Here is a 26,255-nt window from a genome sequence, read left to right on the forward strand (position 1 = left end):
TCAGAATGACTCACTGGAATTATCTTCTGTAATAAATCACTTTCATGTGAAGGCTTTGAAGAATGTAGGTTACTGTGAGGCAACTTTTTTCCTCATGTAAAGCTTTCCAAGTATAGAAAGAGCTTGTCATTGCTCCTTTTCACATATCACACTTGTGATTTGATTTGGATTGAAACTCAGTGGGCTGACTGAGCTTCAGATGCTGCAAAGGCTTGTTTGGTTTCCAAAGTAAAGTCCATTTTCTGGACAAGTTCAGCAAGTACTGCTGGTAAATCACCTTTCAAAACAGGTTCCTGGAGAGGATGCTGGAATTAGTTACAGTATCTTGTGTTCTACTCCCTAACTAAATGCCAAAGCGGGAACTTGTGGCAAAGCTTGGATTCAGTCTAGGGAAGTCACAGACCAAGTCTGGGACACAAATACCTTTTCAGTGACTCTTTTACATTAAATACTCGCTGCAGATCAGAGTTAATCACAGCTTGTCCTGTTAGGATGAGCTTTTGCTTCCTTTCTGAAAAGTGAATGTTTACTGGCCTGTTTCACTCTCCTGCAGCAATTGTCAAATTATCAACAGCTTCAATCTTCCTGTAGCTGTGATGAGAGTTTCTGTGGGGTGTGTTCTGTTGGTTTGTGAGGTGTTTTGGTTGTATCTCTTTTATTCCCTACTTGTGGGTTTCTGAAAATAACCAGTTGGTAACTACACACCTCCAAGACACGAGCTACAATTCAGTTGCCCCAAAATATGGTAAGTACTGAAATGACAAGGAGGAACTCTGTCTTGTACTTTTGCCAAGTCACTGGAAGTATGGAGAAATAAGCAGATTGATAGCTAAAACTCTTTCCTTTCTCTCCTCTTTTAGGATTTGACTAGTGACAGGACAAGGGGTAATGGGTTAAAACTTTAACAGGGGAAGTTTAGGTTGGATATAAGAAGGAAATTCTTTCCTGTTAGGGTGGTGAGGCACTGGAATGGGTTGCCCAGGGAGGTTGTGAATGCTCCATCCCTGGCAGTGTTCAAGACCAGGCTGGATGAGGCCTTGGGTGATACGATTTAGCATAAGGTGTCCCTGCCCATGGCAGGGGGGTTGGAACTAGATGATCTTAAGGTCCTTTCCAACCCTAACTATTCTATGATTCTATGGGGGAGAGAATTAGAAGGTGAAAGTGCAAAAGCGCAAAACCTCACAGATTTGAGAAAAAGGTTAATAGACAAGTAAAAGCTGCACACAGAAGCAAGGCAAAACAAGGAATTAGTTCACTACTTCCATGGTTCAGCCATCTCCAGGAATGCAGGGTTCCATCACACCTAATGGTTACTTGGGAAGACAAACACCATCACTCCAAACACCCCCCCTTCCTTCTTATTCCCCTACATTTATATACCAAGGATGACACCATATGGTGTGAAATATCCCTTGGGTCATTTGGGGTCAGCTCTCCCACTTGTGTCCCTTCCCAACTTCTTGTGAATCCCCAGCCCAATGACTGATGGGGTGGGGCAAGAAGCAGAAAAGGCCTTGACGCTGTAAGCCCTGCTCAGCAGTGACCAAAACATCCCTGTGTTATCAACACTGTTTTCAGCACAAATCCAAAGCATGCCCCACATCAGCTACTGTGAAGAAATTTAAGCCTCTCCCAGCCCAAACCAGTACAACAGTACTGATTACAGAGCAAAGTTTTGTTTTAAACTGTGCAAAGGAAAGGACAAAAAGTAAAATGTTTTGTGGCTGAATGAAGGTTACGAAGCCAATTTGGAACCAGAAGCCTCATTGAAGCAGCAACACTTATGCAGTGGTGACTAAGAATATGGGATCAATTGTCTTCTTACAGTATGATAAGGATTATTTCTGTCCCACAGGTAGTATTTCAGGCCATTACTTCCAGGGACAGCTGAGCTGTGAAATATCGAATATTTACCAAATGTACATAAATGCAACTGATGTGAGATTATCTTGTTCGTCCAAACAGACTAAATAAAAGGACTGCTTAGACAGAATCTCATTATCTACCAATAACCTATTTAATGTGTTCAAAACCACTTCTGGGATAAATTCAGTTTTCCTAAGCACAGCATTATAAGACCTGACAATTACCTCGCTAGTTTGGGGGCCTGCAGCTCTGATGTGGACATGAAGTTACAGGTAGGAAGGTTTAGACACTTAAGAGTACAATCCACAAAGTCTAAATTAGCCAGGAGGAAATCAGAAGAGGGGCAATGCAGCTCAAGCCCAATGGCATCCAGAAACAGAGGTAAACAGGATTTTGATCAGGGTCAGCTCTTCCCTGTGCAACTCACAAAAAAAAAGGGAACGGAGTACACTGGTGTTTACCATAGTCTGCTGTGTGGTGGCAGGCCTGCCTCCAGATCTCTCTCTGCCCAATTTGGGAGAAGGATTTAAGTAGGAAAGGTTTACCGCTGCCCCTAGCACAAGAGCATGCTTGGAAGCGGTTATCTACGTCTGTCGTGTAGAAACTCGTTCCATAGAAATAACTAAACGTTCATTGAACACGAAGAAATAGTAAGAAAGTCACTGGTTTAAGTTGGCAGTTTTGGCAACAGGCTGGGGAATTCAGGGTGAATCCTCTTTGCCAATAAATACCAAATAATCTGTGGATGCTGTTCCCATCTGGGAAGGCATATGAACCTGTCTGCTGCACCCCACATGACTACATGTGACCAAAGGAACCTCTGTCTTTGCCACCCCCTCTCCTCAGTTAACTCACTTAACTTCCTTCCTGCATCTTTAATCCCTAGCTTGTCATCTGAAAAATCATATTGCTGGAACTCAGCTGTTCCTGGCTCATTGATACCATTGTAATTAGCAAGCCAGAGTTCCTGCCTGAATTCTCATCACAGTATGTCGGTCCCTTTCTTTCTACTGGCTTTAAATGTGGCAGACATGGTAGGTGGAGGTTGTTCTTTCCTGTCCATTCAGCCAGGCACAGCTGCCCCACAAGCCTTGGGCATTTCACTTTATTGCTCTCATTCTCTGCTCTGCTTTTCCAAATGAGTTGTGAGCTTTTCTGTTGCTGTGTGGAACAATGAATCCTGCTGGGTCTCTGTCCCACCACGCAGGTGAGGCACAAGACAAAATCTGGGATGCTCAGATACAAATATCTGGTACAGTTCTCCTACCCACTGGGAGAAAAGGAACATCACTTGCTGATGGGAAGGTTGTTTTCCAAATCCAGTGTCATCTAAGTGTCTTTCTGGCCATATATGTGTGCGCCCTCTCACAGCCCTCAGGGACACTATTCTGTCTTCTGAAGCATTCCTCACTGACCTAGAAGAGGTCGAGGGGATGAAGATGCTGGTGCTCAGCAGTTTCAGGGACACGCTTGAGCAGTGTCGCTGCTGAGCGTGCAAACCCAGGTTACTGGAGGCAGCAGGAAAAGTCCACATAAGCGCATTCCTCTGGCGTGGGGCAGAGCACGTCTTCCCTCTTCTTCTGCTCCAAGCTCTTAGCTCATTTTCCACTCGTAATTCCACCTTCCCCCCTGTTTTCCGTGCCTGTGTTCTGAAACCCACAGGCCGCCTCTCCCAGCGGGGCCACCCAGCCTTGTCCGAGGCCCACCGCAGCAGCCCGGCCCTTCTTTCCCAAGGTCCCGCCGCCGCGGCCCTCGGGCAGGGCCCCGCGAGGGCTGAGGGCCGGTGAAAGGGCGGCCGGAGCGGCCGTTGCTGCCTGCGCGGCCCGGGCCGGTCAGGGGCGGGCCGGTGGCAGTTGTGCGGAGGGCACCGCGCGGCACCGGGTGGGGGGGAGCAGCGGGGCGCTGGGCTGCGCACAGCGGCCAGGGCAAGGGGGCGGTGGCGCACAATGGCGCAAGGCGGCGGCTACCGCAAGATGGTTTTCACGTGGTCCTTCGACAGCGGCCACACGACTGTGCCGCTGGAACCTCCTCCTGCTGCCAGGGTGAGCAGGGGCCCTGCAGCCTCAGGGCGCTGTCCCCGCCAGCCCTTGCAGTGTCCGTGCAGTGGCACTGCGGTGTGTGTGTGTTCCCCGCCAGCCCTTGCAGTGCCCGTGCAGTGGCACTGCGGTGTGTGTGTGTTCCCCGCCTGCCCTTGCAGTGTCCGTGCAGTGGCACTGCGGTGTGTGTGTGTTCCCCGCCTGCCCTTGCAGTGTCCGTGCAGTGGCACTGCGGTGTGTGTGTGTTCCCCGCCTGCCCTTGCAGTGTCCGTGCAGTGGCACTGCGGTGTGTGTGTGTTTGGGTCCCGAGGGTTGTGTGTTCCAAGTGATCACCTGAGAATCAGCTCGGGAGTAGTTCTGATGTGCACCGGCGGTGGCTCAGTCCCGTGGCAGCAGGGTGGACCCCGCCATAGTGCTCTGTGGGGCTCGGCTGAGATGGGCGCAGTGCCTGGAGCACTGCAGTCCAGTCCTCTCCCGGCCCCACTGCACAAGCCGCAGTGAGCTAAGGTCACCCTTGGGCTCCCTGGCCACTCCTGTGGAGAGCTCAGGTCACCCTTGGTTTCCTCAAACCCCGATGCAAAGAGCTTGGGTCACCTTTGGGCATCACAAGCTGATGAATGGCCACACTCTCAGAACAGCCCAGCGTGTTTCAAACCCTGGGGTATACAGGGCAGGCTGGATGGAGCCAGTGCCGTGAGTCAGGCACTTTTGAAAGCCTAGCCTTGTTTTCTTCAAGGCAGATTCTGGAGCGCAAAGGGCCCGAAGCCAACACTCTGCCACCGTGTGGGCATTTCCCTGCATTTGCAGGGCATTGGTCCTCTATTGGAGGCCGTAGGAGGAGCTGCCAGGGGCAGAGGGGCAGTTCTGTTTAAAGAGCACTGTGTGGTATTTGTTTAGAACCATTTGGAGATAACCCCTGCTCTGGGAGAAGGGTGGTCAGTGAAATACTTCCAGGCAAGAGCAGCTTTCTGAGCCTCACTTTTGCCTTCTAGGCTCCCACGCCACCCCAAAAGCTGGCGCAGCAGAGGCTTCTGATCAAGGGGGGGAAAGTTGTGAATGATGACCTTTCTGTGGAGGCCGACGTGTATGTGGAAGATGGAGTGGTGCAGCAAGTGGGACCAAACCTAAACCCTGAGCCACTGACTGGACTCATTGTGCTGGATGCAACCAACAGGCTGGTGATCCCTGGAGGCATCGATACCCATACACACATGCAGTTCCCTTTTATGGGCAGCAGGTCAAAAGATGACTTCTATTCAGGAACCAAGGTGGGTGCATATATACGTGTCTGTGTGTGCATTTGGGCTTTTGCAGAAAGGGATGTCTGCTGGTTATTCAGTAGTACTTACAAAACAATGGATGTGAATCAAGCACTGGCAATTGTTACTGTCCCTTGGCTGGGACACTGTCATAAGCAGTTGGGATACTCGGAGGTCCACCTTCAACCGGTGTGTTATTTTGGTTCTTTCAGACATTTCTGGCTGCAGGTGACAAGTTAAGTGCAGTCATTTGCCCTGGTTGTCCTCATGCAGACTACAGCTTGCATTGGTGCATGCAACAAGCCTTATACTTTTTTTGAGCAAAGGTTATCTAAAGCAACAGTGTAATTCCTTAGTGCCCTGGAAGCACCTATGTGGTAATCTGAACTTTTAGCAAGGGGCAATGCAAGCTTTTCTTCTGTCATTCATTCACTGCAGACCTCACTGTGTCTCTCGATGATAGTCCAGTTCAAATACGCTTTCTAAAAGTGTCTTATTTCTCCCAGTTTTATATGTGGAGTGGGATTGGGGTTTTCCCCAGCTTTTTAGCTGATCTCATTGCATTCCTTGCATTGTCAGTGTATCAATTGCTACTATTAACAGTATTATGCATTATCTCCATATAGTAAAAATACAGAGCTCCCTCAAATTTGCAAGGTACTTCCCTAAGCTTTGCTGTGCATGCTGAAATCCTTTGCCTACAGAAGGGATCACACTGCCCTACTTTGCTTGTCTGCTAGACAGCATCCTCAGGCAGCCTATTATATCCTGTACTTCTCACAGCAGAACTGGGGTTTGCTAAAAAGCAGAAAGCAATAGTGTAATGCATGCCTTCAAAATAAATGGATTTCACCAGTGTGCATTTTTTGTGGTCTGCAAACTACCAGTTTTCCTCTTTGAAATAGTTGAAAAAGTTAACTCATTTTAACAAATAGTGTGATGCAGTAATCACGCAACTATTAAGAACATGTAAAGTTTGCAGTCTTGCTAAGATTGACCCTGTTCTTCAGCAGGAAATTTAATTTCTTGCATGCCGCATCATGTCATGAGAGTGCACTTTAGATTGTCTGAGTGGTCTAATCATCGAGTCATAGAATGGTTTAGGTTGGAAGAGACCTTAAAGCTTATCTAGCTCCAACCCCCTGCTATGGGCAGGGACACCTTCTACTAGACCAGTTCCTCCAAGCTCTGTGTAACCTGGCCTTGTCTTGTTTCCCCCTTATTGTACATTTTCATACTCTTAACAAGGAGCTGACTTCTTCTAATGCTGACTCCAGAGTACTGAAAGGAGCACTACAAATGACCTGTATGCTATCCTTAAATTACTGGCATATTTCTTTCAGTAACAATATTTGTTCCAGCTCAAGATAGATTTGCTGGTGTTGCTGCTGTTATTTGAATGGAAATATTTTACACTGGATAGTTTTAAGCACTAGAGTTGTTCTTTTCAATGAGCACAGAAGTTGTAGTGGCTCATGATGATAGACTGTAATTATTCTGCAAAACTTTGACAAAAAAATTAATTTGTCCATAGCAGCAGATCTTCCCAGACATACCAAAATGGCTGCTATACCAAAAATAACGTCTCCCCAAGTCAGACGTAAGATGCAGAAGAAAAGCTACAGCTTTTCTACCTTCAGAACTGATTGCTGGAAAGGTATTATAAATATGATAATGGATTTTTTTTCCCCTAGACTCTGTAGCTATCTGGTAGAAATTAAGGAATCTAGTATTATATGGGCCTATCAGTGCTGTCTTTTTAAGATGTCCATAGACAGGAAATACTTGTTGGAAAAAAAAATAAAATTATAGTTACCATAATGGCTTCCACAGCAGATTTTGGCCTTCATGCTGCTTCTTGTGATAAGTGGAGAGAAAAAAAATCAAGCCCACAATGTCTGTTCTGCTTGTCTACAGACATCACAGGGTATGTTTCCTGGATGAATGACATGCAGAATTTGATTTCTGGAATACTTACGTTATCTGATAGTACACATATATATATTAATATGTTTTCATTTTCCGCAACAATCCTTTATTTCTCTGTGAAGACCACTTTTGTAAACTGATTATCAACAGTATATCTAGCAATTTGACATTGCAAGAGAAATCAAACAAATGTGTCTTAAGCCAGAAGATGATTTTGTTTGAGAGGAAAAAATATGTAAAAGAAACTGCAGTGACTGTGGCTTTCTTTTAAGATGCCTTTGTGAGGTGTTAGTGACTGCATTCTTAGAATGTTTTCATTGTTTAAAAAAAAACAAAGATGAAGACTAACTGGAATATAGGTGCCTCCACTGTCATGTCCCAAAGTAGGGAAGATGAATTGTGTGCTAACTTTCAAAAAAGAAAGAAGTATTTTTATTTTTTAGGTTTGAAGTTTTTTGAATAACTTTTTTGAGTCACTGGTAAGGGAAGCTGCAAAACAGAGACTGCATACACAAAACAGGGTGAGCAGATAGTGCCTAAGAGAAGACTCAAGATCCCGCCAAGTGATCAGATGTCAGAAAGTTAGATATTGTGGGCCCTTTTAACCCAAGTCTAAGTGTGGAATGTGTTCAGAGCTATTTACTGAAGGTCATCATCTTGCAGATATTCTGGCAAGAGACAGAGCTGTGTTCCAAGTATTGCAAAATACACTACAATGATTAGCCAAGAGGTACCCGTTCAGCTGAATAAATAAAGGCACAGAATACCTCTCCTGACAAGAGAGAGGAAAAAAAAAGATGTTAGGTAAAAAAGAGAATTTGAGTGGAGTTTGCAACCCATGACTTTTTTTTTTCTTCAAGTCTATAAATATTCTTTAATTCTAAATCCTGTTTGAAAAATAAGAAAGCAATCTGTCTTGTTGGAAAAAAAAATTACAGTTTGATCAACTTCGCTTGGAGAAAATGTTTGCTCAATTCATCTCAGCTTCACAAATGTTTGTCACTCTCTAAACGTCTTTGCAAAATGTACTGACATATTTACAGTTATATTTCTGATTGATAAGTAAAAGAGAGGAAAGGGTTAACTGATCTAGAAAGAGGAAGAGTAGTATGAATCTTATCTGAATTGGTTGTCTCTGAGGTGCAAGGGGATGTTGTTCAGAGCAAACAGAGAGGATTTCTCTGACTAATTGCAACCATTACAGCAATCTGGAAGACTGCAACAATTACAACAAAGGAATTTCTATATTGGGTCAGTTTCTGTTAGTTGAGGATCTGGTTTCTGGAAATGACTAACAAAGATCCTTTAAAGGAAAACACACACACACAAAAAGGTAATAATTTGGTATTGGACAAGAGTTTAGGGATTTTCAAAGTGGGTTTTCAGACTGAATATGTTCTTTTTCATTTTGTATCTGCCCGTCAATACTTTCCTGACATACAGGCTTTTTTTTATTCAACTGCATAGACTCCAAGGAAGCATTTCTCAAGTTGACCATGGTCTTCTGGTGCTCTTCTTTCTCAGTGATCCCACATGTTTCAGGAAACTCAGTGATGCATCAATGTTGCACTTATCTCCAAACTTCTTGTGAGATTCTGTACCTGTGTGAAAACTTTTCCTTCAGTCTGAGAACTTCCTCATGATTCTCCTGAATGCCTGTTTGAAAACAGCCTTCTCAAAGGAAGCAAAATTAATCTCCACAATCATTTTGCAAGTACAGACTTTACTCAGGGGGACTCTTCAGTGAGTTTTCACTTTTCAGTGTATCAAGATAGTCAGAGAGGGTGGGAGGAAATCTGCATTCTCTCCAATACTAAGTATTAACTTTCTCCCTTTCAGGCTGCTGTAGCAGGAGGAACCACTATGATCATTGACTTTGCCATCCCTCACAAAGGCTGTTCTCTGATCAAAGCCTTTGACACATGGAAAAGCTGGGCAGACCCTAAAGTCTGCTGTGATTATTCCCTGCATGTGGCAGTTACGTGGTGGAGCAGTAAGGTAAACGCAATAGCTGATTTTCAATTCCATGAATCGGTGCCACACCTGCTTTGAATTAGTCCTTATGTGCTAAATATAGCTTGCGGGCAGTGTAATAGTATTTTTGTGTATAAAAACTACATTTGAAATAGTCCAAACCCTTCTGAAAGTACATGTGTTTGAAAAAAAATACCCCCCAAAAAAAGAAAGAAAGAAAGTCTGCAGATAGCCTGTGTCTTTGGATAATACTGCTCAAAGTTAAAGGATGCAGTTGTGCAAGACCAAGACCAGGCAAATTAGAGGGAGTAAGAGGTGTTTGCATAAATTTTGCCTTTTATTTCTTGAACACTTGATAACTTACGCTCCTGTTGAGTCTTGGTTGTGATGTTTTGTTTGTTTGTTTGTTGGTTTGGGGGTTGTTTTGGCGGTGGTGATGTGTTTTTGTTTTTGCTGACTGCAGTAATATCTCCATAAGGCAAAGCAGGACTGCAGCCAATAGTTACTTGACTATTAGATATCTGAAAAACCTTTCTGGAATTTACATATTGGAAAATCATCCTTGTTGTGTGAATGTTTGCTGATAGCCTGAAAGCTTTACTGAATAAATTAACTTTTCAGGTGCTATCTATCTGAACCTGACCCATATTTTACAAGACCACTTTGGATCTTCAGAGGATGTGCATCAGTACATAGATACATTAAGTAAATTCCGTTTTAAAATATGAGTACTTTCTCTAAGTTTTGGCTTTTAACATATATGAACCAAAGCCTTCACTCTGCAAACACACCATCTTTGGTATTCTGAGCACTGAGCACTAAGCACTAAATAGACTGGCTGCAACTTCTAGCTCAAAGCAAAGACATAAAATAAATTCTTCAGCGAAGTTTGAGGAATGTGTGTTTGAAACCGCCTCCGTAGAGAACAGTGGCATTGTACCGAAAAATCCAATAAAACTAGTGAGGTGTAAATCAATGAAATGTTCTGGTTTATGTTAAGAAGTTAACTTTTTTTAAAGGCCAAGAATGAAACAAATAGAAAGGTCTGATGTTTTGTAGCTGTAAAAGATCTGGGTAAAGAAAACAGGTATTTCATACCATTTTAATTAGCTGTCATCTCTTCAGGATTGATTAAAAACGTACATTCTTCATAATGCTTTTCCTTAGTCATAGTAAATAGTAAAGAACAAAATAAATGACATGCCTCTATATTTGTGCCAGAGCAGGATCTTGTGTTGGGTATTTATTCCTCCTCTGGATAAGTCCAGAAAATTTCCTTGAGTTTTATATCAAACCTTTCTTAGGCAGATGCAACCAGATAATTACAGACAAGATGAAAAACAATGTTTTACTCTCTGAAAGGAATTAATCCTGTTGAAATTGTAATAGTATCACAGATACGCATCAATTAGTGTCACCATCATTTTACTGGGAAGGGAGAGCCAAAGTTAGGTAATGCATAGTTTAGGTTAGTTCTAGCTAGCCAGCTAGAACTGGTTATAGGAGAGAGCTTTGGGCTAAAATCTGCATCTTTCTTTCTTTGGGACATAAAGTTTTGCTGGGCTTCCCAGACCCCAGCAGGAGCAGGGAATCCTATCAAGGAGTTCGTTCAAAACCAAAAACAAACAAAAAAAACACCAAACAACAAAACCAACCAGAAAAGCACACTTCCATCTAGAATTTAGAGCCATTCTGCGTGATGACAAAACATTCCAAAAGGCTGCATGGTGTTGTTCAGCGTCAGGACAAAGCTTCAGGATGTGAGATACTTTCTGTCACTGTTATTTGCCAGAAGATGAAGCCTATTATGATCCAATTTTGAAAATCAGTTTTTCTCAAAACTCCATACTGTATACATTGAATACATTGACTGTAATATTGGTTTGGGTGTTTTCAACATCAAGAGGTTTATTTGGAGTGAAATGCTGCTTTGCTTTCTTTTGTAAAAATCGTTCCCTTCCTGCGATTAGCTTGTACCTTCAATATCTACACTGCAGTGGTACTGGCTTATGTACTTGAAGGATAAATTTTCTAGAAGAAAGATAATATAAGTCAGTCTTTAAATATGTGACTTGGGCTGTTTGGACTAAACATATGTTTGATGGATCACCCTTCATAATTACAATTTCATTACATAAAATTATTAACAGGTTAAATATAATATTGCTGTTTTTTAAAAACTGCTGTCTTTCAGGTAAAGGAAGAAATGAAAACTCTTGTTCAAAACAAAGGCGTCAACTCCTTCAAGATGTTTATGGCCTATAAAGATATATATATGCTCAATGATGAGGAGTTATATGAAGCTTTTTGCTGCTGTAAGGAACTCGGAACAGTTGCTCAAGTCCATGCAGAAAATGGGGAGCTAATTGCACAGGTAGGCATTTGACATTTTGTCCATCAAAGTGAAGAATATAAATGGTCCTGTTGCCATTTATAAGCCCTTCAATAGCTGTATTAGTGCTGTCACTGTGTCTCAGGGAAAGGCTTTTCTGCCCTATTTTAATTCCAGGGAACCGAGGACAAACATTCATGTCCAAGATAGTAAAGGATGCTTGTGGTGAGATAAGAAATTGTAATCTCGAGTCTTGGATTCAGGGTAGACAGGAGGCAAATTATCCTGTTATAATGAGAGTTATACTTGCAATATAATATACTGCAAGTATAATATATATATGTATACTTGACTGACAAAGAGAACAGTCAGAGCTTGATCATAGACCAGGTCAAAGGGGGAACACTCAGCCAAGTATTTAGACATCAGGTATGCAGTGCCTAACCCTAGGTCTCTCCAAACATAGTCATCTAACAGGAACAAATCCAGAAGCATGGAGAAAGCTTCACTGACTGGGCACAAAAGTCCCACCCTTCATACTTAAAATTTCATTATACAAAATTATTAACGGGTCCCTCTGTGCCTAGTTAGAGTCTCTTCACACTTGCTATTGCCATCTTAGTGCTGTGTGGAGGTTCTGGGAGTATACACCGATGTCTTTGAGTTTCTTCAGATATTCTAGTCAATAGTGCTTCGACTCTGCCCCAGGTCCCATAACAGAAATTAATTTACTGCTACGTAATCTCAAATCAGCAAACCATAAATTCCTGGAATATAGTAGGGTCAAAATCTTAGCCTCTTAAAACTTTGGTGCCTCATTCAAAGGCTCTGGATGTGTATCTGTGCTTAGTAAAGATCTTTCTTTTTTCTTTCCAGTGAGGGGTTAGTACTGTCACCTCAGATACTGGCTGTGATCATTTAAGAGTACATATTGAGGGAGGGGCAGGGCTTTCAAAAGGGGTGATTTATCCCTGCAAGCTTATAGATTTAGATTGTGTTCTCTAAAGTCACTTAGGTATTCTGAGACCTATGATTGTTAAGAGAAGTGTTGGATTTCAGATAACAAAACAGTAAGTTCCTTTGAAAAAAAAAAATCATAACTACCTTGTTTGTTGTTTTTTGGTGTTGTTTTTTTTTTTTCTCAAGCTAGCTGTAGTGGCTCATTTAGGATCCATTTGGCCAGCAGCATGTTCATGACACCATGGTTGCACTGTATCTGACTCTTATGTTTTTGTGTGTGTTCAGGGCACAAAGAAGATGCTGGCAATGGGAATAACTGGCCCTGAGGGGCATGCACTGTCTCGTCCTGAAGAAGTGGAAGCTGAAGCTACACAAAGAGCAATTTCTATAGCAAATGCTGTAAACTGCCCCCTTTTTGTAGTCCACGTAATGAGTAAATCTGCAGGAAAATTGATAAGTAATGCACGAAGAGAAGGTAAAAGTCCTAATTCTTTTGTGTTTGAGCTATGGCATTGGAGAAAGGGTCATGGAAAACCCAACACAGCATCAGTGTTCTACTTGTCATGGGTGCCATAACCCTCAGAACATGAGTGAATATCTTGGAGTGGAGTGTCTAAACTGCGTGTGTTTTGTGGGGCCCAAAGACTGTTAAGCAATGTGGCAGAACACTAACTGGTGTTGAGACTTTCCATTCTCCCTGGAGCAAACTTTTTTTTTCCTTTGTGTTGTACCTCCAAGATGCTTTCAAAATTATGTGACCAGTCTAAGACAAAATGTGCTCTTTTATTGCTCTTCCTTGAGAGTTATAATCTGCAAGCCTTTACTAGCTATTTAGATGAGGAATTCTAGAACAGAGACCACACTGTATTTTTGCAGACAGTGCCATGACATGACAAGGATTCCTGTTTACTGGGCATTTAGAAATCATGGTGATGATGGCAACATCTGAAAGCATTGATTCTGTCAGGGAAGGGTTTCTCAGGTCATGCACTGCAAGGCTTATAAATAGTTCTGGTCAGCCAAGGGAAGCCTGACCCTCTCGACTATCTGTTGAGCAGGCTAGAAGCAGCCTGAAAAATATAGGGATTCTGCATGTTTTTACCTACTTATCTGTGGGTTCATATAACCAGAGCAGCCTGTGGAACAACAGCACTGTGAGGAGATGTTATATGGGTGGAAGAAGCAGGACAGAAGCCCATGATCTGGGGGGCCTAAAACTTTATGGAATGTATGTCCTCGTTATCTGACCTTACATGAATTGCATACAGACCTCAGTTTCCTTATTTTTTGACTTTAGATAATTCTTACACACCGGGTGAAGATTAATAGCAAAATGTGGAGTATGAGAGCTTGACCAAAGTGCATGAAAACGTTGTGCTAATTGTGTGAACCATTGTGTGGTTCAGTGGATACGCTGAGGGAAGGAATGCCATCCAGAGGGACCTTCACATGCTTCTGAGATGTGCTGATGCCAGCCTTATGAAATTTAACCATGCCAAGTGCAAAGTCCTACACCTGGGTCAGGGCAGTCCCAGGCACAGCTACAGGCTGGGCAGAGAAGAGATTCAGAGCAGCCCTGTGGAGAAGGACTTGGGGGTGTTGGTTGATGAGAAAATGAACATGAGCCGGCTGTGTGTGCTCACAGCCCAGAAAGCCAACTGTATCCAGGGCTGCATCAAAAGGAGCGTGAGCAGAAGGTTGAAGGAGGTGATCCTGCCCCTCTACTCTGCTCTCATGAGACCTCACCTGGAGTATTGTGTGCAGTTCTGGTGTCCTCAACATAAAAAGGACATGGAACTGTTGGAACAAGTCCAGAGGAGGGCCACAAGGATGATCAGGGGACAGGAGCACCTCCCGTATAAAGACAGCCTGATAAAGTTGTGGCTGTTCAGCCTGGAGAAGAGAAGGCTGTGTGGAGACCTCATAGCAGCCTTCCAGTATCTGGAGGGGGCCTATAAGGATGCTGGAGAGGGACTCTTCATTAGGGACTGTAGTGGTAGGACAAGGGGTAACAGATTCAAACTTAAACAGGGGAAGCTTAGATTGGATATAAGGAAGAAGTTCTTTACTGTGGGAGTGGTGAGGCACTGGAATGGGTTGCCCAAGGAAGCTGTTAATGCTCCATCCCTGGAGGTCTTCAAGTCCAGATTGGACAGAGCCTAGTGTGAAATGGTTTACTGCGAGGTGTTTCTGCCCACGGCAGGGGAGTTGGAACTATGTGATCTTAAGGTCCTTTCCAACCCTAACTATTCTATGATCCTATGATTCTCTAATATAGATGGATATATGTATGTAGAATATGCATTGTTTATGACTTCTAGTAAGACTTATCAGTAATTCAAGTTTATAACGGAAACTATTTTTTACTAGCACATCTTTTGGTACTGTGCTATATTAGATTCCTCCACTAGATGACAGTGCTGCTGGTGATGTGGATTGTATCTATCAGTGTATGCTTATTTATACATTCACATGTGTGATGTCAACATTAACTACAAGAGGATTAAAGATAAAACACTGGCTGTGAACACGAAAGAGCTAAGATGTGAGGTGGTGTTTTATAACACACTATTCGAGTAAAAAATTCTATGCTGATCATAAATACTGTAAAATATTGTTGGGCTTTGTTGTAAGAATAGTCTCCAGTGCCAGTTTGATAACTAACTTGATATATGTCTCTTCAATGTGCAAAATGACGAATGTAGTACAACTTAACTCGTATTGTGGTGCAAATTATATTTTCTAGTTTCCTGAGTTGATGTGGTCAGAGTCATCAATGCTTGCCTTTGTGCACAGCAATGCGTAGTATCTCTCCATAATTAATTTATATTTTCATGGATGTACACTGTTTAGGAAACAAAAATCTAGGACTGAGTAAGACATTTTTAAAGATAGCTAGTGTACCACAAAGTTAGTTACAACAATTATAGTTTTTGATGAGACCGATCTGCATAATTTCTGACAATTAGAAATTCATTGCTGTTAGTTTCAGTAAAAGTTATTTTCCATTCTTCAGTTAAAAGTAGTAATACAAAATAAGGAGTTCCAGGCAAAAAAAAAAAAAAAAAAAAAAAATTCTCAAAGTATTGTATGAATGACATAAACAAAGCCCAAATGTTTTGCTGAAAGATATTCAGCTTGGACAGGTTAAAACACCTTAATGGAAAAGCTGTGTAAACTCTTAAATATCAGAAGGCTCTCAAGCATTTGAAATATTCACTATAATGCTTTATTCATGTTTATTCATGTTTTCAAGATTATTTCTCCATCTCTTGTTGCTAGCTTCCTACTATTTACAATTGTGGAATTTTTCATGTTAGTTTCAAGCCTGAAGTACAGTGTGTGGTGCATATTCATCTCTGCCTATGTCAGAGGAAGATTGATATCCCTTCCTCTTCTATCACTGACCTCAGAAGGGGAGAGATGGCTCTTCAGTGAGCGTAATCTATTTTCTGGGTGACAGTGTGATACCAGAATTGAAGAATTACTTCTCAAATCCTGTGGGTTGGTAGTTTTCCTAGTCAAAAATACAAGTTATAATCCAATTCTTTTTTGTCCCTCATTTAGCTGGAGACCAAAGGCCTGATACAGTTTGCTGAAGACAGTAGGCATAATTCTGTTGTCTTCAGTGAGGTATGGCTCAGACCTTAAAAACTAAAATCAGTCATACAGACTGTAAAGCGATACTAGTTCTTATACTACAATAAGCAAACTTTAGGGAAATAACTTAAGTAACTGCCTTCTCTCCTCCATGACAAAGTCCCATCTATGTCTGCTCTGATCTTTAGCAACACCACTTACAGAAGGAAATCTCCAGATTGTAGCAGCATGCTTTTCCTGTACATCAGTACAGCTACAGTGTTGCTGAATATCCAACAGGAAATCCAAGATTTCCATGTTGTGACTGTGAGAGGTACAGGTTAACAGAAGTCCCCATCCTGTTCTTTTTCTGGGGCTCTTCCAATCTGTTTGCCAAAAGCAATGGGTCTACAGTTCACCACTTGAGAGGGCCAAAACGAGCACTTCTCTGTGAGAACTGTTCTTGCTTGTCTCAGTGGGCTGTTTCTTCATCCCTGTGCAAAACATGATCTTGAATCTTGCTCAAATAGGTAGAGGAACTGTCTGATTCCACAGAAGGGCCTTCTGATATCTCTGTGTGCATGACAGTCTTGTTCTCTTGAGTGGGAAGACAAAGAGTATGTATTGTGTAAAACTGTTCCTAAAATGAGAAGACAAAGCTGCAGAGTGCTGGTGTCAGTCAGTGCAGCTCTCTGTCCTTGTTAGGACTACCTGAGGTGAACTTACCAGAGAAAACTAATGTGGCCCATTCCTTTGGCCAGTAATGCCAATGGGGAAACAAGGCTAAAAAATGTGATTTAGGGATATACAATTTATACTGCCACTTAAAAATGCTTTCATTCTGGATGTACTAAAGACTAGAGATCATGTGCTGTAGCTGTAACTGTGCTGTTACAGCTAAGGAAATAAGATTTTCTAATGCAGATCATTATCTTGAAGTAAATCTAAAGGAAAGCAGTATCTTACTAAAAAGTAATTTTTTAAAACAAGGTTCCCCTTTTAAAAGAGTGCATAGAAAAATATGTACTTGATCAGATTACAAGAAGCTTGCTTAGACTTAGAAAGTTAGTACTTCCTACCATCAGTCACAGCTTAAGTCTCCTCTTAGTGAGAGGAAGGGCATGTCCATAGCTGGGGGTATACAGACTGTCAAGCTGATTCTGAGCACAGGAGTGCAGCTAAAAAATGTGGGCTGTTCAGCCAGCTCATGCAGGGCAGCTCAGGTCCAGACTGTAGATAGTGTAATTGATGCAATACTATGCCTGATTCAATAAACCCTTTCTTGCAGTTCTGTTTCTTTCAGATCATAGCTGGCCAGTATTTATGTCCTGTATGATCTTAAGTACTTCTGAAACTTTTACTAGAATAAGCACACAGGGACCAGTTTTTCAAGCCCGTGAATGTTAGTTGGTGTTTCCCAAGATTATAACTCTGAGTTCTGATAAGTGGTAAAATAAAACACAATTGCATGTTCTTCCTTCTTATAAAGTAACTCATGTGACAATAGTTTTGCTAGACAGTTTGCACATCTGATGAAGAAGTCACCAAATCCACAGCTATCTTCCAGCAGCTCAGAACGCTTTCTGCTTGCTGTTTTTATTGAATGAAGGAAAACATAATAAATGGAAAGACTTGATTTATTACAGCATTACTTCACTTTTATGCCTATAGGCAGAAGCCAATTGAGCTAGAAGAACTTAAATGCAGAATTTCCTTGCTGCCAATGGAGCTAAAAGAGCCTTAATTCAGAATTTCCTTGTTATTTGGATTAAAGTAGAATCTTGATATTATTGTACCCTTCAGGCTGGCTAGTCATGGTCCAAGTGAAATGTGAGAAATCAGCAGAATGGTCCAGATGTGGTCTGTTAAACTTTCAGTGTTCAAACTCAGAATCACTCGAGGAAATGACTTGTACTTCTTCCCAGTCATGAGAATGAAGGGAGCTGCTCAGGTTGAATTCTGACTGCAGAAATACTGTCATCAGCTGTGGTACATGAGTTAAAATCAGCTCAGCATATAAGTGAGCTTGGAGACTTTTCATTTTATGTTATAAAACAGAGATAAGAAAATTATTTATGGAAGCTAAGCATTTACTCTTTTCCTATCATTTTAACTTTTATTGTTTTTACCTATGTCCTAATGATTTATAATTCAGGTTTACTTTAGATGGAAGTTTCTTTATCTTGTTTAGATATAGTAGGAAATACCACCACAACACACTCCCCTCCCTCCCCCTCCTGCTGACTTTACTTATGAAAAATCTGTCAAAAGCCTAATAGGTTAATACAGGAGATTGTTTATATATGCAGGATGTTTCTGTGTATATCAGGGTTTGTTTCAGTCTGCTCTCCAATACTGTGTTTGGAATTCCCCTGGGAACGCCAAGATCCCCCTGACACCTGCAGCAGCTCTGAGTTGGGAAAATACTAATCTGACTCAAACGTCCTCTTTCAGAGTAGTCATATCACATGTATGGATGGCTTCATATTCAGTGCTTTAAGTTTTGTAAATAAGATGCAAAAACCAGTAAATAACTGCTTAAGTCGTGAATTCAAGTCCAAACAACAGTGGTGGTCTCACTCTTGAGTCTAAGTGTAAACCTATAATATATGTAGATAAGTGGGACTGGGAGCTTAGAATGCTCCAAATGAAACCATAAATATGAGATATGTCAGAGCATGCTGAGATGGTTATAGCAAATTAATAATGCTAAGAGGGAGTCTTTAGGTCATGGAAGAAGTTATACTATGTAGTACTTGGGGTAAATGTACAGTACAGTAATGTCAGAGCAGGTCTTTAAACCTTGTAGAAATGACGGTAGAACTATGAGGTTTAAAGTATATGAAGACTTTTTGCAAGTCTAACACAGAAGATTTAAGGAATGGTACTATTGCAGTGGGAAACATATTTTGAAAAGTACTGAGTCCCGTGGTAGTAAACTGTGCCAGTGTAGCACTTATAATTCAGTAATTCACGGAAACACCAGAGGACTGTGTTCCTTTTGAAATCTCAATCACAGGCCTAGTAAAAAATGTGTAAACCCCATTATAATATATCTGTCACCGATTTCATTAAAAAACTTGGCCAAGCAATGCTCTTATGAGGAAGTATATTGGGAGATCACCAGCAGAATATTCAGAACAGAGATGCTGTGTTATAGGTTATTTTATTATGTCCTTCCATATGTTAGTGTTTAATTTGAAACACTTATTCAAACTTAGATCCATTGCCATCAAAAAGATCCGCAACAGAGAAAACACAGGATAAGCATTTTTATGTTGTTTGATGATGATACTATTGCTTTATATTTTTTAGGAAAGGTGGTTTATGGGGAGCCTATTGCTGCTAGTCTTGGCACCGATGGCACCAACTACTGGAATGAAGACTGGGCTCATGCTGCAGCATATGTCATGGGACCTCCACTGAGACCAGATCCATCTACTCCTGGTTTCCTCATGAACTTACTGGCCAAGTAAGCAGATGAACAAACAGTGACAGTTGATGCCCAAATACATAGCAAATTCTGTCTGTAGTATATAATAACAGGTTGATGCCCTGGAGATTTTCTAAGTACAGAATGTTAACACTATCAGGAAGGAGAAATGTAAGGTGAAACCATAGATGAAAAACATTTTTTGTTGCAGGAATTAGAAAGTGTTCAGATTTTGTTCCTCTGGACTCTTGTGGCCTCTGCCCCCATTGATTTTAATCATTAGTCTTGCCTTGCTAATACTGCATCAAAAATTGAAACATAACCAGGGAAACAGTAAGGTTGTAAATCAGGGGGGAATGTGTAAAAAGTGGGGTCACAGCTAGGGGTTCTGGGTTTTGTTATCAGCTGCCTTTTTCACTTGAAATGTGGATGCTATGTAAAAACTAAGCCTGCTGACTTCTGAAGGTAGATGTAAGTTATCCACTTCTTTCAGAAGGAAGTAGGAATAGAAGTATCCTTCAGATACCTGCAGTTAACAGCAGGTGTGTTCTGCTGGTATTTCATTACCAACAAAGCTTAACTCCACAAAAGGGTTGAATTTGACCAGTGTATGCCTGAACACTGGCTGATGGTTGTGCAGATCTGTGGCAATTTCAAAGGGTATATAGAGTAACTCAATTTAAAATTGCCCTGAGGATGGAACCAAGCCCCTTACTCTGGGCAAAGTGTATTAGTCCTTGTCGTGGTTTAAACCCAGTCAGGTAACTTGTTCACTCACTCCCAGTGAGTGGTGCCGAGCTGACAACAATCGAGGTCCGTGTCCCCTCCCCGCACTGGGGCTCTCCCCTTCCCCACTCCCGGAGGAACGGGGGGGAGGATCGAGAGAGTGCAACTCCTACGGGTTGAGACAAGAACAGTCCAGCAACAAATCACCACCGCTACTATCAACTACAACAATGATAAGGGAAAATAACAAGGGAAGAGAATACGATACCACCGGCCAAGAAAACGAGTTCCACCCGGAAGCCCGTGTCCTTCCGGGTAACTCCCAGTTACCCCTCACCCCGGGCATGATGTGCTGTGGTATGGAATACCTCCCCGGCTAGCCCGGGTCAGGCGCCCCCGGTCTCTGCTTCCTCACAGCTTCCCCTCCTCCCTGGCAGAGCATGAGCCTCACAGAGTCCTTGGTCAGGGTAAACATCACTTAGCAACAACCGAAAACATCGGCTTCACCACCACTGTTCTCAGGCTGGAAGTCAAAACACAGCACTGCACCAGCTAACACAAAGGAAAAAACATGACTGCTACTGCTGAACCCAGGACAGTCCTCCATTTGTGGGACACCTTTGTTATATCCAAAGTAAAAGTGTTCTTTTTTCTGATTGGTTTCTTCTGAGGGGTTTCTGAAGAGAAAACTACTTTACAGGGGAACTGGCTGTACTGTGGAGCTACTCTTGGAGGATGGGACTGAAGACAGGAAGGCAGGACATACCAGTTTTTCCTTGCAGCATGGATTCCTGGATCTACCAAGCTTTGCAATGGTTTTTCCCATGTGGCACTGCCTGATACACGCTCTATTTCATAAAGAACTTTATCTCTCTACAGTGATGACCTATCTGTGACAGGGACTGACAACTGCACCTTTGACACATGCCAAAAAGCTCAGGGGAAGGACGACTTCACAAAAATCCCTAATGGAGTGAATGGTGTGGAAGATAGGATGTCAGTCATATGGGAAAAAGGCGTTGTAAGTATATCGATTTTTCTGGATTTGGCTGTAACAGTTAGTTTTCTCCTTCTGTTGTGGTTTAAGCCCAGCCGTAACTCAGAACACAATACTGTTAAGTTCTGGAGGCTCTAGTTCAACTTTCTAATTATTAGTAAGTTCTCTTGCAATAGTGAAGTCTCATTGATAATGCACTGCAAGGCATGTTTATTTGTCACTGTAGAATTATCTAACTTGGTAAGGATGTGGTTCAGAATCTCTCTTTTTATCTGATCTGGGATTCCATTCAAGCTGGCATGTACAAAGCAGACTTCTGCCTATATTCACCTTTGGCATAGCTCTAGTGTGATTATTTATTGTGTAAACTGGAATGTAATCTAGCTTGTGGTTAGTATGAAAGTAAGACAGGAATATATACATCAGTGTTGCTTTTGAACAGTCCATCTTGTTGGGCAAGATAGTTTTTCAGAAGGTTCTTCAATCAGGAATATCCTCTCTTTTCTTACTTGTAAAATATTACACAGCTGTGAGAATTTGTGTGGAAAGCTTTCCTCCCTTCCCATACGCCATTAGTTAGAAAAGCAGTGCTCACCACTCATGCTTTTCTTCTTAGATGCTCAAAAGCCACCATAAAACCACATTTTTTTGACATTCTGATTCCTAGACTGACCTATGCAGTATGTCTGCCACTGTATCTGCCTTTCTAAGCACAGAACAGTCACAGAGGTTGGATTAAAACTAGTTATGTAGTAGTGAACAGTCCCAAGACGCATTTATATCCCTTATTATTTGCCATTTTGCTGATGTGTCACATCAGCAAATCTGATTTTTATACTGCTTGTTCTCAAACATTTACTGAAGAGTTCTATCGTCCGTGTTATTGCTGAAAACATTTGCAAATCACCTTTCCTATGTTACACATTGTGCCTTACCTCTCCTTTATCATCTTCTAGGCTCTCCTTATACTGTCTCACCATTTCATAAAACCTAGATACTGGTTATGAGAGATGTTATGTCTCCCGAGGAGACTGCTGAGCAGGACTAAGATGCAAAGCCAGATTAAAAAAAATTATTTCAGGTGACTTGGGACTGGATCCACAAAAGTTTGGATTTAAAGTTGTCTTTTTTCCTTTTCCTGTGGGATAAAGTAAAATAAGGTTACAGTATTCAGTGAATGTACATTGCAGTTTGTGCATCTCAGACAAATAGTTATTTTTATTTCTTTTAAACTCTTCAGTATGACATTAAAAAAAAATATTGATGTGAATGCTGGCAGAGATCTGTCACTCATCCTACCTTTTTCAATAACAGGAACATTTGTTTCATTCCTCGTTTTAAAAAGTAATGAGCTTGCTTTTGTGTACTCTTGTGCAGCACAGTGGAAAAATGGATGAAAACAGATTTGTAGCTGTTACCAGCACAAATGCAGCAAAAATTTTTAACCTGTACCCAAAGAAGGGGAGAATTGCTGTGGGTTCTGATGCTGACATCGTCATTTGGGATCCCAAAGCTTCAAGGTATGTAAGGGTAGTTATTTCCTACCATCCAGCTTCTCTGCAGGAAAAAAATATCTCAAAGCCTCTGTGCAGCAATAAGCCCTTGTGTTGAAGTTATAGTGGTTTTTGATAGCACTTCACATGAATTATTTACATGTTATTTGTACCCTGCAATACTGTATGTAAGCATCTCTAGATGGATTTAAAAAAATTCTAGATTTCTGACCAACTGCAAAAATAACAAGGTCTGTACATTATGCTACCAGGACTTGGTATCCTGAGAGTAAAAATAACCATGCTGGGATCTTAGAGTAACTCTGTTAAGTGCTTCCTCCCACTGCAGAGAGCAGGGAAAGGACCCTGTGCTCCTGAAGGATGACTCATTACAAGCTTGTGTTTTGAACTTACAGCTACTTCAGACGTACTCAAAAGTGGTCAGGTCTGTGATGGGTGGTGAGAGTGTGGGATCTTGCCCTTCTGATGTATTTTCCCTAGCTGATAGAGCTAATACAGTGGCTATAGCCAGGAGTGAGCTTACTTCTGAAGCGCAAGCTGTGCATACCTATGCTATTATTTATGGAGTTTTCTGATTCTGTGCACAGTAAGTCTGTTAGAACAGAGCTTGTCACACCAACAACAGATGCACAAAAGGTGTGCTGTCTCACTCTGCAAGACTTGATGACATGGTGCATTTTTGCTACAAAGTGTCTTTCTAGGAGCCTAAACTCAGCATACTGTACATTATTGCTGATTCCTGCCTTCACACGATCATAGCTCCAAACTCAGGCCACTATATATTTGTCAGGAATTATATGTCTTGAGTCTTGCTCTGGCTCTTATGCCCATACTGGTCTTGTTTAAACTTCCTGGAAATGGTCTGGCAGCTGACTGTCACAGAGCTAGCTTGCTTGGGCTGTACAAGTGTATCTCCTGTCTTCAAATGCTGAGCAGGTTGGCTTAAATCTGCAGGCACTTTAACAGCTGAGCCTTACATCCAGCCACATCCAGCCCTGCACACAGCAGCAGCAGGAGGTCAGGAAGTGTTCTGGGCTGGTTCTCTTGTCTTGGGCTCAGCTCTAGTGAGCGTTGTGAGCATACAACTGTGCTGAAGACCCTCCTTGAAGACTCATCAGTGTCATCCAAATAGAAAATCCACATCACATAGCTATCAGAAACCTTAGATGAGTTTTGTGGGCTGTTGGGCATGATGACAGTATGGCCAGCTTTATTGAAGGTTATCACAGTGTTTGGTTTTCCTGAACAGTTGTAACCTAGATGGCATTAGATTTTCAGCCTTGGGGTGTTTTTTTGAAGCCAAATGGAGGCACAAAAAGCCTAATCCTAGATTTACCTTGCACAAACAAAATTTTCTTGACCAATCTTCTTATTTTTTAAGTTTTGACAGTGCAATACTCACTCATTTCTGTACATTAATGAGTACCAAAACCATGTGAGAGTTAGAGGAAAAACATTGTGTTTTAAATTGCAAAGCTTGAGGACATGCAGGTTGTTATCCAGAAGTCCCACAAAAAACCTGGCAGCACCAGCAAAATAAACTTCAGGAGTGTCAGCAGCCCCAATAAACATAGAGGCCTGCCTACAGCTGGGTCAGAGAGATTTTCATGTGCATTGTGCCTTCCTGCATGTTGAGCAAGCATATATTGAGATGCTAGCAATGAGTATTTCAGTACAGTGGAGCTATGAACTCTGATTATGAAATCCGGAAGGATTCATTTCCAAGCTCAATTTCTGCTCTGCCAGGGCGGGGGGAACACAACTGAATCTAGAAGAATAGCAGAATTCTGACATTGTTCTCAAGGTGCTTCATCAGCTCCTGTAATTATTCATCCTTTTGCCTCTCAAACATTCCTTCTGCCTCCTTTCACTCTTCTGAGTGCTCAAACTGCATTTTGCCTACTGCAGCTGTGAAGCTGCAGTTCTTCAAGTATTTTTTCAAACGTTAAACCACGTTTTCTTACTGAGCAACCTGAATATAAGTTCAGCCAATACTTTTTTCTTGATTTGGTACTGTTCCCACTGTTTATCCCTTTGGCTTTTCTAGAAACAAGCCTCTCTACAGCTACCATCGTGTGAACTACGTGAATAAGTATAAACAAATCTTACTAGTGCTTCATTCATTTCACTACAAATCCGGAAGAGGGCATTAACAGCCCAGCAGAAAAAAAAGATCCAGCTAATGGACCTCAGCCTTTTAAGGTATTACACAAGGTGCAGCCTCCTGCTTTGTTGACTCTAAGGAGTGATTTTCAATTTCACAAGAGGCTTATTCCTCTTTCTTGCTAAATCCTTCCTCTTTCAAGCATGACTGCTTTTCTTGTTTGTAAATCTAAATCTTGTAACAGGAAAACACAGTTTTCCAGTTCTGAGTTGATGCTGTGTTCCTGTAGTCTTAAAATACTGGCTGATACTAGCCTAAAGAGTTAGACAATTGCTGAAGTATCACTGTGAAGAACTGGTATTATAACAATCTGTGAGAGGAAGCCTATAATGATGATTCTTAAGTCCTTCTGAAAGGTAGTGAAGCTCTTAAAAAGATAAAAACTTGTATTCCTACAAAATCAGCTTCATTTTCCCTCCCACATCATTGCATAATAGCAACATGTTGGGTGCTATCTGGGCGTTCAGGATTTTCTCTTTCTAGGTTGCAAAAACCTAGTGAATTCAACATGACAGCTCTGCAAGCTGGGAGCAATTGCAATTCAAGGTTCCACTTCCAGCACTCTGCTGCTTTAGCTGAGGCTTGCCTTCTACGGGTCAGCTTCAGTGACTGGTCTGTTTCTGTAGTGTTTTATGGTAATTTCTGCAGAAAAGGTTATATGAACAGTTATCAGATTTGCTACACTGTTTAAAAGCTTCTAAATACTGGTTTAGCAGGTCTGCATGAAAGAAAGGATTAATGGGAAGAAACATTTTAAATGTATAAATTAGAAACTTGTCTAGTAAAAAAGATGGGTTGTGAGTTCTGACATTAGGTCTATTTCTTAGCTTCCATATTGCATATTCATTAAAGAATACACAAATACCAAAGTAACCTGTTGGTTTATTGCATCCATGTGCTATCAATCACCATCTTGCAGACCTCAATACCCTCAACATCCCTGTGCACAGCCTGTGCACACATTACTGTTTTGTGAGTATTGCTTGGAAAACGCGCTTAGGCAGCAAATATGTACCGTCTTATTTTAATCTGTTCTTTCATCAGGAATGTTCACGGACTTCTTTCAGCTACACACAAATAATATAACAGCCCCAGGTCTGTGAAACAAAAGCAACTGTAAAGACTGTTTCAGAAGGAGAAGGTAGAGTAAGCAAGGGAAAGGGAATGTCACCTGTCAAGCAAGTTAGTGTCCTCTATAGCTGATGCCTTTAGATATTTGAAAGCAAGCAAGAATACAGAATCTGTATGGCTTGTTTCAGAAATGCTCATCAGGGAATCTAAATACTGCAGTACCCAATTCAGACTGTGGAAAGAGCTGAGCATCCCTTGTAAAGTAGGAGCAGAAGGTGCTAAAGATCTCATAAAACAGATTAAGCTCCTGGCAGATATTAGGGCTCAATAAACTCACTGTAGCCTCTCGGACCCTTGGAAATAAGCCCTGGATCAGGCCCCAAAGGCAAGATCAAACACCCATAGGGATAAA

General features: G+C 41.7%; 1 protein-coding gene across 2 annotated transcripts in view; it reads left to right on the forward strand.

Moving 5' to 3' along the window:
• Positions 1-3,773: 3,773 nt before the first annotated feature.
• The window catches only part of DPYS (dihydropyrimidinase), a 33,669-nt gene continuing 11,187 nt past the window's right edge, over positions 3,774-26,255 (forward strand). For both annotated transcript variants that reach the window (XR_009966346.1, XM_062627197.1), the window contains exons 1-8: positions 3,774-3,911; positions 4,898-5,173; positions 8,933-9,091; positions 11,262-11,441; positions 12,645-12,834; positions 19,254-19,410; positions 20,977-21,118; positions 22,472-22,614. Coding sequence is in view for 1 of the 2 variants with exons in the window: in XM_062627197.1 (XP_062483181.1) it covers positions 3,816-3,911; positions 4,898-5,173; positions 8,933-9,091; positions 11,262-11,441; positions 12,645-12,834; positions 19,254-19,410; positions 20,977-21,118; positions 22,472-22,614 (1,343 nt within the window). In the remaining variant the exon portion in view is untranslated. The remainder of the gene's footprint in view (positions 3,912-4,897; positions 5,174-8,932; positions 9,092-11,261; positions 11,442-12,644; positions 12,835-19,253; positions 19,411-20,976; positions 21,119-22,471; positions 22,615-26,255) is intronic.

This window comes from Pezoporus occidentalis, unplaced genomic scaffold (assembly GCF_034315485.1).
Source record: "Pezoporus occidentalis ecotype Australia unplaced genomic scaffold, CSIRO_AGI_Poc_V1 ctg3, whole genome shotgun sequence".
NCBI classification, from domain to species: Eukaryota; Metazoa; Chordata; class Aves; order Psittaciformes; family Psittacidae; genus Pezoporus; species Pezoporus occidentalis.